This window comes from Tachysurus vachellii, chromosome 8 (genome assembly GCF_030014155.1).
Source record: "Tachysurus vachellii isolate PV-2020 chromosome 8, HZAU_Pvac_v1, whole genome shotgun sequence".
Taxonomy (NCBI): Eukaryota; Metazoa; Chordata; class Actinopteri; order Siluriformes; family Bagridae; genus Tachysurus; species Tachysurus vachellii.
The window spans coordinates 137,374-152,500 of NC_083467.1; the positions used below are offsets into that span (position 1 = coordinate 137,374).

The 15,127-nt window shown below is 41.1% G+C and overlaps 2 protein-coding genes across 2 annotated transcripts in view; both read left to right on the forward strand.

Moving 5' to 3' along the window:
* The first annotated feature begins 5,200 nt into the window (after window positions 1-5,200).
* Window positions 5,201-9,483, forward strand: akap17a (A kinase (PRKA) anchor protein 17A). The gene is made up of 5 exons (XM_060875613.1): window positions 5,201-5,336; window positions 5,729-6,491; window positions 6,740-6,888; window positions 7,464-7,704; window positions 7,917-9,483. The coding sequence occupies exons 2-5, from the start codon at window positions 5,736-5,738 to the stop codon at window positions 8,595-8,597; spliced, it is 1,827 nt and encodes a 608-aa protein (XP_060731596.1). The 5' UTR covers window positions 5,201-5,336; window positions 5,729-5,735; the 3' UTR covers window positions 8,598-9,483.
* An 881-nt stretch (window positions 9,484-10,364) lies between these two features.
* The window catches only part of asmt (acetylserotonin O-methyltransferase), a 9,038-nt gene continuing 4,275 nt past the window's right edge, over window positions 10,365-15,127 (forward strand). The window contains exons 1-5 of the mRNA XM_060877207.1: window positions 10,365-10,683; window positions 10,850-11,027; window positions 12,073-12,202; window positions 12,310-12,378; window positions 15,006-15,124. Of these exons, the coding sequence (XP_060733190.1) occupies window positions 10,606-10,683; window positions 10,850-11,027; window positions 12,073-12,202; window positions 12,310-12,378; window positions 15,006-15,124 (574 nt within the window). The 5' untranslated portion in view covers window positions 10,365-10,605. The remainder of the gene's footprint in view (window positions 10,684-10,849; window positions 11,028-12,072; window positions 12,203-12,309; window positions 12,379-15,005; window positions 15,125-15,127) is intronic.

Genomic DNA, 15,127 nt, shown 5'->3' on the forward strand with positions numbered 1-15,127 from the left:
CTGAGGAAAAACTTTCTTGTGAACTTTGGACAGTGTGTCATTTACACATCGTCTTGTTCTGACTACTTGTGACTTTTTTCATGTAAAAAGTGCATTTTAGCAATAAATGCCATTGTTCTAAAAACCTACAGATTGTCTGTTGTGCTGCCTCTAAGCCACACCCACTCACAGAGCCCCGCCCCTAGAGCCCCACCCACAGAAGCTCTCTCACTCTCACTCTCGCTCTCTCTCTCTCTCTCTCACTCTCTCTCTCTCTGTGCAGTGCGCAAGTGAGTGAGTGTGTGAGTGTGTAGTGAAGGTGTGAGTGAAAACTATCTTTTTTCTTTTTTCTTTATATTGTATGTTGTGTTATTTGAATGAGCATAGAGTGGTGTGTAGCGAGTAGTGTGTACACACACACACACACACACACACACACACACACACACACACACACCCCTTACATAGACAATGTTGTAGTGACTGAACAACTCTCCAGATTTGGGAAACCTGTGTCTGAATTAAAACTGATCCCAACAGGCTGTAAAGACCCCGAGCCGAGGCACATTTTGTCTTATAGAAGAAACCTGAACATCGTGTTTAATGTAAATGTAAATGGGGGGAATTTGTTATTTTTGCAACTTCTGGAGGTTTGATGTGTTTTGGGTGGTCAGGAGCGACATGTGATCAGGAAGTGTCCTGGGAAAGAGGTTGTAGGTGATCAGGAGACAGAAATACGAAAAGAAAAAGACAAACAGAACAATGAAGAGAGCAGTGTACAGACAAAAAGGCAGGAAGAAATAAAACAGCAAAAAAGTAACACAGAAGGTCAAGAAGAAGAAGAAGAGAAAACAACTGGGCCAGAAACAGAACAGATGGAGACAGGAAAAGAAAATCCAAAAGTTAATGACAATCCAGAACAGAACACAGAGACAGTCAAAAATCTGTAGCTACAGACAACATGGACCTGATCACAGAGGATGGAGGTTTCACTGTGGTCAGATCCAAGAGAAAGTCTAAAGCAGGCAGTAGTGGCCCTCAGACCAGGAAGAAAGGGCTTGTTGAGACAGAACAGGAAAAACAAATCATAAGCAGACAGGAAGCAGTGATGGAGTCGGGCAGTGAAGAAGATACTAACACAGACACAGACAGTGATGAGGACAAACACAATAAGGAACGAGCAGGTACATGTACGGCTAAAGAGATAAAAGGGTTTCTTTAAAAAACATGAAAGGACTTAAAGTTGACCAGCACTTCCCTGAGAGACAAAGCTTTGTGGACTCAGCCACAACTATAATAAGGGACAAAAATAAAAGCTTCACACACCAGGAAGTCTACCGTTTAAAGAAGCTTGTAACTAGACCAAGACAAGATCTGCTGTGTGATGAGGAAGAAAGTGCATAACTTATTACTCTGTGACGTAATGCTAGGCTTTTTCTGTGTTATACTTTTACTTATGGCTGATTTTAGCATCGCTTCTTTAAACATACGGGGAGGACGGGATGTTAAAAAAGGACAGAATATGAATTAATGAGACTGAAGCATGTAGATGTGATGTTTGTACAGGAAACTCATAGTGATAAAGAAAATGAGTCCAGATGGATGATGGAATGGGAAGGTGAAGTAGTTTTAAGTTCCCTAAGTTCAGTAAGCGCAGGAGAGGGCAAACATTTTGTACCAGAATCTTACACCACACAAGAGGTTATTGCTGGTAGATTAATGTTGGTTAAGGCTAAATATGAACTTTTTAATCTTGTAATTATTAACATATACTGTATGCGCCAACTAAAGGCCCTGAACGAGTTTTATTTTTAAATACATTATGTGAACTTTTATCCAGCTGTGATTTTAAAGATTATCTGATTTTTAGGAGGAGATTTTAACTGTACTCAAAACGACTCAGTGGATAGAAACCACACAGAACCCCACGCAGCATCAAAGTATGAACTTACACGTCTGATTACAACTCATGATCTGGTAGATGTGTGGAGAAGACAACATGGGAATGAGAAACAATACACATGGGTGCACTGTAGAGACAATTTTATTTTGTTAGCTAGATTAGACCGATTTTAAACATAATTTCAATGTTTTTAAAACTAGCGAATGAACACCTGTTAGTTTCTCAGACCATTTTTTAGTCAGATGTAGACAGATGTTATTGCTAATTTTAAACATAGAAGTGCATACTGGCATTTTAATGTTTCTTTGCTGAATGATGCTAATTTTATTGAGTCTTTTAGATTTTTCTGGACCTCTTTTAGAAAAGAAAAGAGAGATTTCTCCTCCTGTAGACAATGGTGGGACCATGGGAAGGTTTTAATCCAGCAGCTCTGTCAGGAGTACACTGCCAGCGTCACAAGGGACATCACCAAGTCATTAAGAGCTGGAGATAGATATTGTGGAACTCCAGGCTTTAACTGAGAACACAGGAAACAGAGGACATTTTGAGAACCTCAAAGCAAAAAAAGCTTTAATAGCGGATCTATTGGGCACAAAAGCGCAAGGAGCTCTCGTCTGTTGACTTTTCAAGGGAGTCAATGAAATTGATGCCCCCTCGTGGTACTTCTTCAGACTTCAGATGGGCAACACATAACACACAGTAACGACATTAGACGGTACGCCACAAGCTTCTATAGGGATTTACGAGAGTAAATACAGTGACAATGAAGAGCTGTTAGAGAGCTTTCTCAAAGGACTCCCGAAGTTTTCCCCAGAGGACAACGCTGCACTGGAAGGCCCGCTGGTCCTGGAGGAGCTGCAGGCTGCCTTGAACACAATGGAAGGTGCAAAAGAACCTGGAATAGACGGCCTACCAGTGGAATTTTACAAGTTCTTCTAGCAGGAACTGGGAGAAGATCTCCTGGAGGTTCTCACTGAAAGCTGTGAGGAAATGTGTCTACCCCTGGGCAGCCAGAGGGCCGTACTCACACTTCTCCCCAAAAAAAGGGATCTACAGGACATTAAGAACTGGCGTCCAGTGTCACTGCTCTGCACGGACTATAAAATAATGACCTTGGTCTGATTTCACTGGATCAAGAAAAACCTTTTGACAGGGTTGAGCACCAATACCTCTGGAAAACTCTGGAGGCTTTTGGTCTCAACCCCACTCTTATAGCAATGATAAAGGTGATGTGCAAGGATGTTGATAAGCGCTTCTTTTAATGTAAATCGGGGAATCAGACAAGGCTGCTCACTATCAGGTATGTTATACACCTTATCAATCGAACCGTTTTTACACAGATTACGAATGTCTTTAAATGGTTTTATTCTTCCTGGTTTTAATGCTCCACATGTTTTATCTGCGTATGCAGATGATGTTATTGTTTTAGTACAAAATCAAAATGATATCAAGGACTTAGAAAAAGTTGTTTCCTCATCAAGAATCAACTGGCAAAAAAGTGAAGCTATTGCAGTAGGAATCAGACCTTCGGTTTACCAAAACTAACAAGTGGACTGAAGTGGACAAAAGAATTCAGATACTTAGGGATTTATTTAAATGATGAAAAGAAAAACTGGGAAGGAGCAGTAGGGAAAAATAGAAGGTAAACAAAAAAACTGGGAATGGCTAAAGGGGGGGGGGGGGGGGAGAGACGACGACTGATTAATTTTATTGTTGGAGAAGCAAAAATGTCCATTTACATTAGCTGTAAAAATAAAGTGTTTTCAGAGATCTAGGGAAAGTTGGAGTCAAAATAGATTGTAATGTTTTTATAGCAATGAATGATTTGAGCAGTTTTATGTTGAAATGGTGTTATACAAATACTATCTGTTTTATTGGTGATGATGATGATGATGATGATGATGATGATGATGTTTAACACCCTTTTACACTAAAAACAATTTTTAAAAAAAGTGCTGCTGGTTTTTAACATTGTATTGTACCTTATTGTTTATTTAATAAAGCTGAGTTTAAAAAAATATCTCTCTCTGATGAAAGTGTCTGGTGAGGAAGTCTGTTGTAATAACCAGGTAATTACTCCATATGGGTAACTAACACTCCATACGGTAATTAACATTCCATATGGGTAACTAACACTCCATACGGTAATTAACATTCCATATGGGTAACTAACACTCCATACGGTAATTAACATTCCATATGGGTAACTAACACTCCATACGGTAATTAACATTCCATATGGGTAACTAACACTCCATACGGTAATTAACATTCCATATGGGTAACTAACACTCCATACGGTAATTAACATTCCATATGGGTAACTAACACTCCATACGGTAATTAACATTCCATATGGGTAACTAACACTCCATACGGTAATTAACACTCCATATGGGTAACTAACACTCCATATGGGTAACTAACGCTCCATAAGGTAATTAACACTCCATATGAATTATAAAAAATCCATATGGATAATTAACGATCTATATGAATAATAAACACTCCATAACAATAATTAACACTCCAGAAGGTAATTAACACTCCATATGAAGATGGACAATGGGTGTAATAAATTAACGAGCTGTAATAAAAGTGTAAACGTGTATTTATAATTTCGATTTTAGTTTTAATTAGACATTTAATGTTAAATTGTATTCCTCGGTACATGTTCTGTACCGTCCAAGATTTAATTTTGCAAACTATTTAAAATCACAATTTTTCTAGAGACTCAGTCATCAGTCAGCGCGCCATCCAGTGGCCTGTGATGGTATTACAACGCGGTGTCCTGTGTGTTCTGGTCACAAACTGGGAATTAGGTCTATTTTACATAATTATTATAAAAACTATAATTATTATCATTTATATCAACAGCGAGCTTTTATGACTATTATATTATATATGAATATGTTACTAATGACGTAAATAAAAAACTATAATAACAACAATAACCACGTGTAGAGTTTATATAAAAAATACGTGTTTATATTCTTATATTTATGCTGAAAAATAACAAAATATTTTTATAAACGTATTTATTATCTACACAAAGCTTTTACTTTGTATACAAATGAATCTCCGTAGAAATAAATAGACATTAAAACATCACAAAGTCTCTGGGATTAGTCATGAGTATTATATACACGAGGGATCACAAAGAAAAAGAAATTACGTTTGTAATTACGTCTTAATGTGATTTCTCATTTCTCACAATAAGAAAGAAAAACAAACAAAAAAAAACAGAAAATACAGAAAAAAAAATGAGTTAAAAATGAATTGCAGGACGGAGCTTCCGGGGGAACAACTTCCGGGTTTTCTGTGACGTCCCCGGAAGTGGCCTGCACCATGACGGTTTTGTGTACATTATGTAGAGGAATATTTCAGGATGTGAAACACAAACGTGTCCCGAACTGACTGAAGATTCTGCAGCAGCTTCTCCACAAACATCGCGGTAAAGTTCACGCCTGTAAATGTGAGGTTGTTTACTGCAGTGTACTGAATAGCGGAGCTGTTAGCTTAATGCTAACTGATGTAGCTGCTAATAAAGTGAGAGTTTAACACGTTTCTGTGACGTGATTCACGCGCAACAGCACGACATTCACGTGCGTTATCGTTCATCATCTCTCACTGCACGGTGTTAAGTGTGTGATCAGTTCTGCGGTTTATCGCGATATTTTACACGATATTTTACACGATATTTTCTTCTCAGGTTTATCAATAATGATGTAGAGAATTTCCGCAGTCACGTGACAGCAGTTTGTAAACAAACACAACACTCATTTGTTCACAGGGTCAGGGGTCACCATAAGGACCTGATTATTTCACCTCTTTTCTTCTCTTCAGTGTCACCATGACGACGATCGTCCACGACGCCTCGGAGTCTGTGCTCCTGTGTCGAGAACACAACCTGTACTTAAAACCCATCGCCAAGATGACCATCAGCGTGTCGCTCCCTCAGCTCAAGCTGCCTGGGAAATCCATCTCCAACTGGGAGGTGATGGAGCGCCTGAAGAACATGGTTCACCCTGAGCAGTTTTCCTCACTCCGGATCTCCAAAAGCACCATGGATTACATCCGCTTTGAGGGGGAGGCGGAGAACAAGAGCGCCGTCAAGCGATTTTTAGCCAATTTGGATGGGAAGTGTATCAAACTCAGTGGCTTCACCGACGTGCTGAAGGTGCGTGCTGCTGAAACTAAGATGGACTTTCCAACACGTCACGATTGGGACTCGTTTTTCAGAGACGCTAAGGACATGAATGAGACGGTCCCGGGTGAGAGACCGGACACCGTCCATCTTGAAGGACTTCCATGTAAGTGGTTTGCTCTGAAAGACGCTTCGTCAGACAAACCTTCAGAAGAAGCCCTGAAGTGTGTGTTTGAAAAATTCGGGAAGATCCGGAACGTCGACATTCCCATGCTCGATCCGTACAGGGAGGAAATGACGGGGAAGAACTTCAACACCTTCTCGTTCGGCGGCCATTTAAACTTCGAAGGTTACGTCCAGTACGAGGATCACACAGGGTTTGTGAGGGCAATGAGCTCACTGCGAGGGATGAAGCTGCTCTATAAGGGGGAGGACGGGAAGGCCATGGCCTGTGGCATTAAGGTACATCCTGCTTCCTGACCTTCAGACTCACAGTTCAGTTTATAAGAAGGTTTGGACTTAATCACAGCAGATTGTCTCGACTTTTCTGCCTGATTAGGGACGTATAATAAGAGCAGACTGATTTAACTGTTGGTTAGATGTTTGTTTCTCAGAGCTTTTAGTGCTCCGTATCAGGAGCTTCATCATTCTTATTGTTGTTGTGATTATTATATAAAAAGCTGATTTAATATTCACTGAATCTCCTCCAGGTGAGTTTCGACACAACCAAACACCTGAGTGACTCCTCACTGAAAAAGCGACACCAGGAGCGCTTGAAGCTTCAGGAGCTGGAAAGGCAGAGAGAGGAGCAGAAAAGAAGAGAGAAGGAGGAGGAGGAGAGGCGCAGGGATGAAGAACGGTAGAGTTTCAGTGTGTAGGGACTAATTTGTGTTTTATTACAGGGTTCCTCCTGTACACCACCTCAGGTTATGTCCCCATGTCCCTCAGGTTATGACTCTGTGTGTGTATGCGTGTGTGTGCGTGTGTGTGCGTGCGTGCGTGTGCGTGTGTGTGTGTGTGTGTGTGCGTGTATGTGCGTGCGTGTGCGTGTGTGTGTATGTGCGTGTGTGTGTGCGTGTGTGCGTTTGTGTATGTGCGTGTGTGTGTATGTGTGAGAGTGTGTGTGTGTGTGTGTGTGTGTGTATGTATGTATGCGTGTGTGTGCGTGTGTGTGCGTGCGTGCGTGTGTGTGTGTGTGTGCGTGTATGTGCGTGCGTGTGTGTGTATGTGCGTGTGTGTGTATGTGCGTGTGTGTGTATGTGCGTGTGTGTGTATGTGCGTGTGTGTATGTGCGTGTGTGTGTGCGTGTGTGTGCGTTTGTGTATGTGCGTGTGTGTGTATGTGTGTGCACGCGCGTGTGTGTGTGTGTGTGTGTGTGTGTGTGTGACTGACACCCTACAACTTGTTTGTTCTATTGTGATGTTCTTGCTGTAGAAAGCAGCGCGAGCTGGAGGAGGAAGAGAAGGAAAAGAGGAGAGAAGAGAAGCTGCGTAAACGAGAGCAGAAGCTGAAGGAGCGCGAGGAAAAAAAGAACCAGAAAAAAGTGAGGAAGCAGCAGGAGGAAGAGCAAAAGAAACTGCACCAGAAAATTGCCATGGAGGAGAGGAAGCTGCTGCTGGTGCAGAGGAACCTTCAGTCCATCCGGCTCATCGCTGAGCTGCTGAGCAGAGCCAAGGTTAGACTTTTTATCCCTTTATAGTTACCTTTAGCTTCCAAACAGGAGGAAGGTTTTTTACAGAACAAACAGAATTCTTCCTTCTTTAAGGTGGAGAATTGAGCTGTTACTATAGAAACAGTTGAGTGTGATTATGAACCTTGGTATACTTCACACGTGAGCTAGCATTAGCGTCTGTTGTAGATGATGTGCTGAATGTGTTTGATTCTCAGGCTATAAGGCAGCAGCAGCTGGAGCGAGAGAAGGCTGAACTCGCACGCTTGCAGAAAGAGGCAGAGATTCAGCGTCAGCAGGAGGCGGAGCTTCGGCTTCAACAGGAGGCGGAGCTGAGACGGGTGGAGGGCGAAAAGGCTCGAGCTCTGGAGCTCCAGAGAAAAGAAAGAGAGCTGAGGGACCGATTGCTGGAGAACCTTCTGAAAAAAAGCACCAATCAGGAGGTGGGGTCTAATGGGGAGGTGCAGGAGTGGGAGGGGCCCAGCACTGAACTGCCCCAGGGGGAGGAGCCAAACAAAATCAGCACCTCTGTCACTAGGGTTCACCACGAGAGCAAATCGCGGAAAGAGGAGGAGCGAGGAACATCGAGAGATTGGAAACACAGCTGTGGGAGGAGCCAAAGTCAGAATAGGAGTGGCCAGAGGAGGAGCAGTAATCGACGTCACCAAGATGGACGAAGTCGAAGCGGGAGCGGTCAGAGACGGAGCAGGAGGTCCGCTCGTGGGCGGAGCTTGAGCAGGAGCAGGAGTCGACGGCGGCATAGCCAGGATAGGAGGGACCAAAAAAAGAGTGGGCGGGGCCATAGGTACAGCCATGGGCGGAGCAGCAGTAGCAGTAGTGGAAGGAGCACAAGTCACTCTTCCAGTCGAGGGCGGAGTCGGCGAGCCAGACGACACTGAATGCTGAAGTTATTGAAAAAAAAAGTAATAGATAGGAAAAGAACCTGCTAATGATTAGTGCTAATATTGTGAACGGTGTTATTTACATGTGGTGCTGATTAAAAGCCTGAGTCACTTCAGATGGAAGCTACAGAGTAAAACACGACGATTACAGCAGAAGAGCATGAGAATGTTTAGCTTTTTCATGACTTAAACAGGTTTATGAGCTCCTGGTTTTGTTCTTTATTGATTAGCGTCTTCCTCCTGACATTTAAATGCTTTCCCCATGTTGTGTACGTTAGCATGCTAACTGTGTGGTGTTTACACGGTTCCTCAAGCTGAAATCAGCACCATGTGGGTGACGTGTTCAGTGTTACAGTGGAACCAACTGAGAGACACTAATTGTACAAAGCAACAAGCAAACTCCTAAAGAGCAAGTGGAGATTCTCCACAGTTCTGTTCTGTGTGGACTGTGTGGACTTTTATCAGCTCAGGTTCACGTTCTAATGCTTTGTCCAGTCCAGAAGGTCTGGACCTGTCAGGAACATCAGGATGTTTGCGTGTTTTTCTGTCACTCGTTTTGTGCTGTTTCTTGCTTTTAGACAAAAGCCAAAGATATTTGTTGGTTCTCTGTAACTTTTTATTTTCTATAAATAAACCACCAACATTTTGTGATCTTGAGGATAAAAAGGTTCCTGCTGCTTTACTGTAAGCGTCGTGTCGCAGTGTTTTAGTGCAGAGAAGATCAGAAGAACTGAAACCACGTGTATTTTGTGTCCAGTGAAGGATTTGTGTTACAGATCGATTCCTCATGAAGCTTTAATCTGAGGAATGTTTACTGGTCTGATTTCTGTTAGTTTTCTCTGTTTGAATTTGAACAAAAATAATAAATCTTCTCTAAAGTCAATAGATTTACTGCTGTTATTTCAGATGGAACTCGTCTTCATTAATCACTCTGTGGAGCTCTGACACACACACACACACACACACACACACACAGGGTCAGTGTGACTTTGTTCTTTGTATTTGGTGTTAATTCATGAATGATTTTCTTTAAGATTCTGTTCTAAGCTCACAGTCATGATGAGTCCTGAGTCATGGTTCACCTTCTGTTCCTCACCTCCTCCTGCTGACTTACAGAAACTCCTCCATCTAATCAGCAGAGGGATAATCCTGCTCTTTTCGCCTGTATATTGGGACGTGTCCCAGATCTTAACACACTTCACATGATTATAAACGGATCCTTTCGCAGCCAAATCCTCTGATTTTAAAGCAATAATGTAGACTTTAGTATGAAGAGTTAATTATAAAGGATCTTCATCGTTGTGATCAGGTTTAAAAACTGATGAATCTTAACTCCACTTTTTTCAGGTCAAAAAAGGAAGTATTAAAAAAACATTAAGCTACTGAGTAGTCGAACAAAGACTGATGAGTCTTTCATTCTCAGAAGCATTCAGAGCAAAATCTGATATTAAATCACTGAATTTAGAACCATGATCAAGTCAAGAAGCTTTTATTGTCATTACAACAGTACAGTACAGAGAAACGAAGACATCTCTACAGGACCAAACACCAAATCCATCACCTGGTCTTGGTCATGGAGAGATTCTGCTTCAGTGTATCACTAATCATCATCATCATCATCATCACATTAACTTTACTTTTTTATTAACTCAAGTGTAGAAAAGTGCTGATGACTGACTGCGGCCCAATCTGACTGCTGTGCACTGATTTGCTCACACTGACATGCACACGTTCTGCAGATACCTGAATAATGTGATGATTTGACCCACAGCATGTGTTTAATGAGAAGTAGTTCTGCTTGTTCAGCCTTTCAGAAGGTCCAATAAGCTGAAGTAATCTGATTATTCCCCCTGTTCACCTGTCTCTTAAACACACACACACACGTGTACACACACAAGCCTGAGTGAACCAGGACACACACACACACACACACAAGCCTGAGTGAACCAGGACACACACACACACACAAGCCTGAGTGAACCAGGACACACACACACACACACACATGAACATGGCTATAGCTAAAGAAGACATTTATCCTCAGAAGATTCTGGACTACATGGAGGGTTTCATGGTGTCGAAGGTAACAGATGTTTCCTGTTAGTTGTGTGTAAGAAACATTCCTGCTTTATTTTAGCATTGATGCACATTTCACTTTTACACTAGTCTTGCACGAGGAGGAGTTTCTTCAGCTCTTTATTACTAGGATCAGGAGCAACCTCACTATGTTATATTCTGCTTTTGTGTAGACTCTGTTTGTGGCATGTGAGTTAGGAGTGTTTGACCATCTGCACGCCTCAGAGCACCCGCTAACCGCAGAGGAAGTGGCACAAGAATTGGGAACAAATAAAGATGCAACAGAGCGACTTTTATCAGCTTGTGTTGGACTCGAACTCCTAATCACACAGTCAGATGAAAAAGGGCAAGGTACGCTCTCTAACTTTCATGAAAAAACTGTAATGCTATAAGAATAATGCCTAATATTACTATAAAAAACCTGTATTACAACATTTAACTCCACAAAAGTAAAACTTGTAATAATGTAAGGATGCCAACAGCTGTGTCTATGTTCAGATGTTCATGGGTCTCAAGCTCCTTAGCTTTGTCCCAGAGGATGGAAGCGATTGAGCAGGTGGGTGGAAGATTAGTAAGTCTTTAGGTCCTGCATCCCAGTCGTTCATGCTGGACATGAAATCAGGTTTAGTGAAACCGTTTAGGACCAGGGCTCTATGATGTGGTAGAAAACAATAATTATGAATAACTGTACCAAGGGGCAGCACATATAAGGAGAAAAGCAGTCGGCCTAAAACAGAACCTTGTGGAACATCAAAATGAGCCTTAGTATGTTTTCTTAGTATAGTACCTTAGAAGTCACCATTTAGATCTACGAACTGAAAACGATCAGTAAAATAAGACCTGATCCAGAAGAGACCTGTCCCTTTAACACCAACATCATGTTCTAGTCTATCAAGTAAAATAACATGATCAGTGGTGTCAAAAACTGCACTAAGATCAAGCAACAACCAGCAAGGACACACAACCAGTGTGACCAGTAACAGGTCATTTACCACTTTAACCAGTGCCGTCTCTGTGCTATATGATGCCTAAATCCTATGTAGTTGCCTACATAATAGTTCTGTTCTGTTCAAAACTGGGTTAAAATGATGGCTGTCCTTGTTTTGGCTCTGAATCCCACCTCAGATTTCACCTCAACCATAAATGTCAGTTTGTGAAAAAGCATCTCTGCTGATAGGACAGAGTGCCGTCACCAGCCAAGTCCTTCACTTGTTCACCGGGCAACTTGTTTATAAAGAGTTCAATAGTTCTACTTGTGATGTTGCTGGCGTTTCCAATAAATGAGTTGTAAAACCTGGAGAAACCTTTGAAGCTCCTTTATGACCCTGTCTGTTATTGTGATTGTCTAACAAAATACTGTGACAGAAATTATTTTATAAATGTTTGTGTGTCCAAGTTGTTTACAGTAACACAGATATGTCCACCATGTTTCTGACGAAATCGAGTCCGCGATCTCTTTCTCACTCCATCGAGTACTACTCCAACACTATTTACCTGTGCTGGCGTTACCTGAATGATGCAGTCAGGTGAGAAACCAAATCCTCTTCCTGTGCCTTGTGCCCTACTGTATATGAACTAAGGAACCATTTTGTATGGAACATTAACAATAAACTGTATTGTTTTGTTGCTTTAGAGAGGGAACGAATCAGTATGAGAAAGCTTTTGGTGTAAGCTCCAAAGATCTGTTTGAAGCCCTGTACAGGTGAGTGAGTGTAGTAACTTTTCTGAACAGATAGTTTAATAGTCTAGATAAAGGAATGTGGAAGGTGGGATTACGTTATAGATGCTGAAACTTTTAAAAGCATAAAAATGATGCTAATATTCTGGTGGTAATATGGATTCTTGTGATATTTCTGTACATAAATAACCACATTTATCAGATGCTCTTATCCAGAAATGTTTTATTCTTGTTTAAAACATCCTTATGCCAGTTTACTGGGCCAAGGACTAACAATACTAACCAGTTCCTGTGTATACAGGTTATGACAGGTTATGACAGGTTAGTACAGGTTAAGACAGTAGTGTTAATTTCGTCAGACTCAACGAGACGAAATATGTTCGTCAACAACCTTTATTTTCATGACTAAGACGAGACGATGACGAGACTGCACCACTGTCCAAAAACGCTGACTAAGACTAAATTAACATACATTATTGTTGACGAAAATGTTTTGTATAAAATAAAAACTAAGATAAAATCTCTTCATTTTCGTCTACAATTGTCTCTGCTTTATCATCAGCTGTTACGTCTTTAAAATATTCAGCACGAGTTCGCGGCTTCGCTGTTGCTCAAGTTACAGGTCCGTGAATCGGATCCCGCTTATTATATTGTTACCTACCAAATAAATCAATAATTTGACTCAAAATGATGATTTAAAAAGGAGTTTATTGATTTAAAAACAATTGTATTGTTTCCGCTAAAGAAAATAGTGCGCTCCGTCTCTACGGTGAGAATCCTGTGTGTCCATGGCAACGCTCTGTTTTTCATGGCAACGGTGTGTTATAGTTCGCAGCGGTCTGTTATCAAGAAATAAAATAGTGTGTGTGTAGAAAGAATTCGTCAACACGCCGCTCAAACAAACAAACAAACAAACAAACAAACAAACAAACAAATAAATAAAAACTCCTGAGCGCAAGTCCACCCCTGGTCTAGTCAGGCTTTTTGTGTTAAATTATATTTCCTGTCACTGCGCAGCTCTTTTATTGTACATGACAGCTTATGTCCCGATGACTGGTCTTTGCATTACGATTAAAATCAATAAAGTAAAAAATATGATGTGCGGTCAAGTTCGAGTGTCTGCACTGTTTAAACGTGTTCTCAACTTCTCACTGATACTTTTACCATGCAATACCATGTATAACGCATTAAGTCTGTAATTTATATATATATATATACACACACACACCTACAGTTTTGATCTTAGGCTTTTCAGTTTTAACTTTTCAGACTTTTAAGTTATTTATTTCCACTATAACACTTGTGTCCCTGATATTATTGCATTTAATGAGGCCTCGTTGTATTTATTCTTACAATAGATTCCAGATGTGGTCAAGCTACAATTTTTTGACTAAAACTAGACTAAAATTAAAAGACTTTTAGTCGACTAAAACTTGACTAAGATACCTTGAGTTTTCTTTTGACTAAAACTAGACTAAAATGACGAGCCTTTTAGTCGACTAAAACTAAGACTAACAAAAAAGATATGTGAATGACTAAATATGACTAAAACTAACAAGGACATTTGGCACAAGACTAAGACTAAATTAAAAATAGGTGACGAAATTAACACTATAAGACAGCCAAAGAGAGTTCATTCCACCACCAAAATACCTTGATGCATGCCTTTCTTGTTCCCCTGGGGATTATGGGGCCAATTAAGCCATGATAGAGGATCAGAGGGAGTATGGTGTCACATGGGGGTGATATAGTGCTTTACGACAGGCCATAGTGGGTGTGTTATTGGCTTTGTAGTCAAGCGTCAGTGTTTAAAATCTGATGGAGCAGCAAAATGCAGCCAGTGAAGTGAGTGGTGATGCTTAGAAAAGGTGAAAGTTATTCCTGTAGCTGAATTCTGTATTAGTTGCAAGGGTCAGATGGTGGCCAGGGGCAGAAAATCCATGAGTGAGGTGCAGGTTAAGATCCAGGTCTCAAAATGACAAAGGCACTGAACGAGTACCTGAGTGGCCTCTGTGGATAGAAATGGCCAGTTCATCCTGATCTTCATCCTGAAAGAGAAACATGCATACACAAGTCAGGTTATTGAGTTGGCTGTCTAACATTACCCCGAGGTTGTGTCCACTTCTGAGGTCTGAGAGTTGTCTGGAACATCAGAAGATCTTAACATGATGATGCAGCTCCAGGTCAGTGTTGAGTGTCATCATAATAGCAATGGTATGAAAACCTGTGTGATAATATGACCTCATTGAGAGAGCCGATGAGGGCCAGCACTGACCTTTTGGGACACCAGTGGAGAGTCTGTATGAAGCTGATGTGGATCCCTTCCATGTATCATATATTTCCGACCTTCCAGGTAAGAAGTCAGTGATTGCCATGCTGTGCCATGAACTCTAAGACTTATGAGAATGGACAAGAGAGTCTTATGGATGACGCAAACACTGATGAAAAGTCAAGCAGGATGAGGACTGGTGAAAGTTTGGATGATTTAGTTGCATGAAGCTTCACAATTAAGAGCCGTTTTGCCGCAGTATGCTGCTTTGAAGTCAGAATTCCAGTTAGGAGATAATTCTAGCTTTGATTTGATCTGTAAGTCTAAAGTTAGTCATTGGTGAAAACTTTGTAGCTGAACAAGTTGCATGTTTGTATTTAAGGTCTGAGGAGGAAATGGTGAAGTTTATGCAGCTGATGAACTCCATCTGGAATGTCTGTGGTCGAGATGTGATCAGTGCCTTCAACCTTTCTCAGTTCAGGAGCATCTATGATCTCGGAGGTA

Bases quoted from the DNA above. Each gene is read 5' to 3' on its own strand.
- akap17a (XM_060875613.1), top strand. From the start codon at position 5,736: ATGACGACGATCGTCCACGACGCCTCGGAGTCTGTGCTCCTGTGTCGA. The intron at 6,492-6,739 runs GTACATCCTGCT...AATCTCCTCCAG, and splicing joins CCATGGCCTGTGGCATTAAG to GTGAGTTTCGACACAACCAA. The intron at 7,705-7,916 runs GTTAGACTTTTT...TTTGATTCTCAG, and splicing joins AGCTGCTGAGCAGAGCCAAG to GCTATAAGGCAGCAGCAGCT.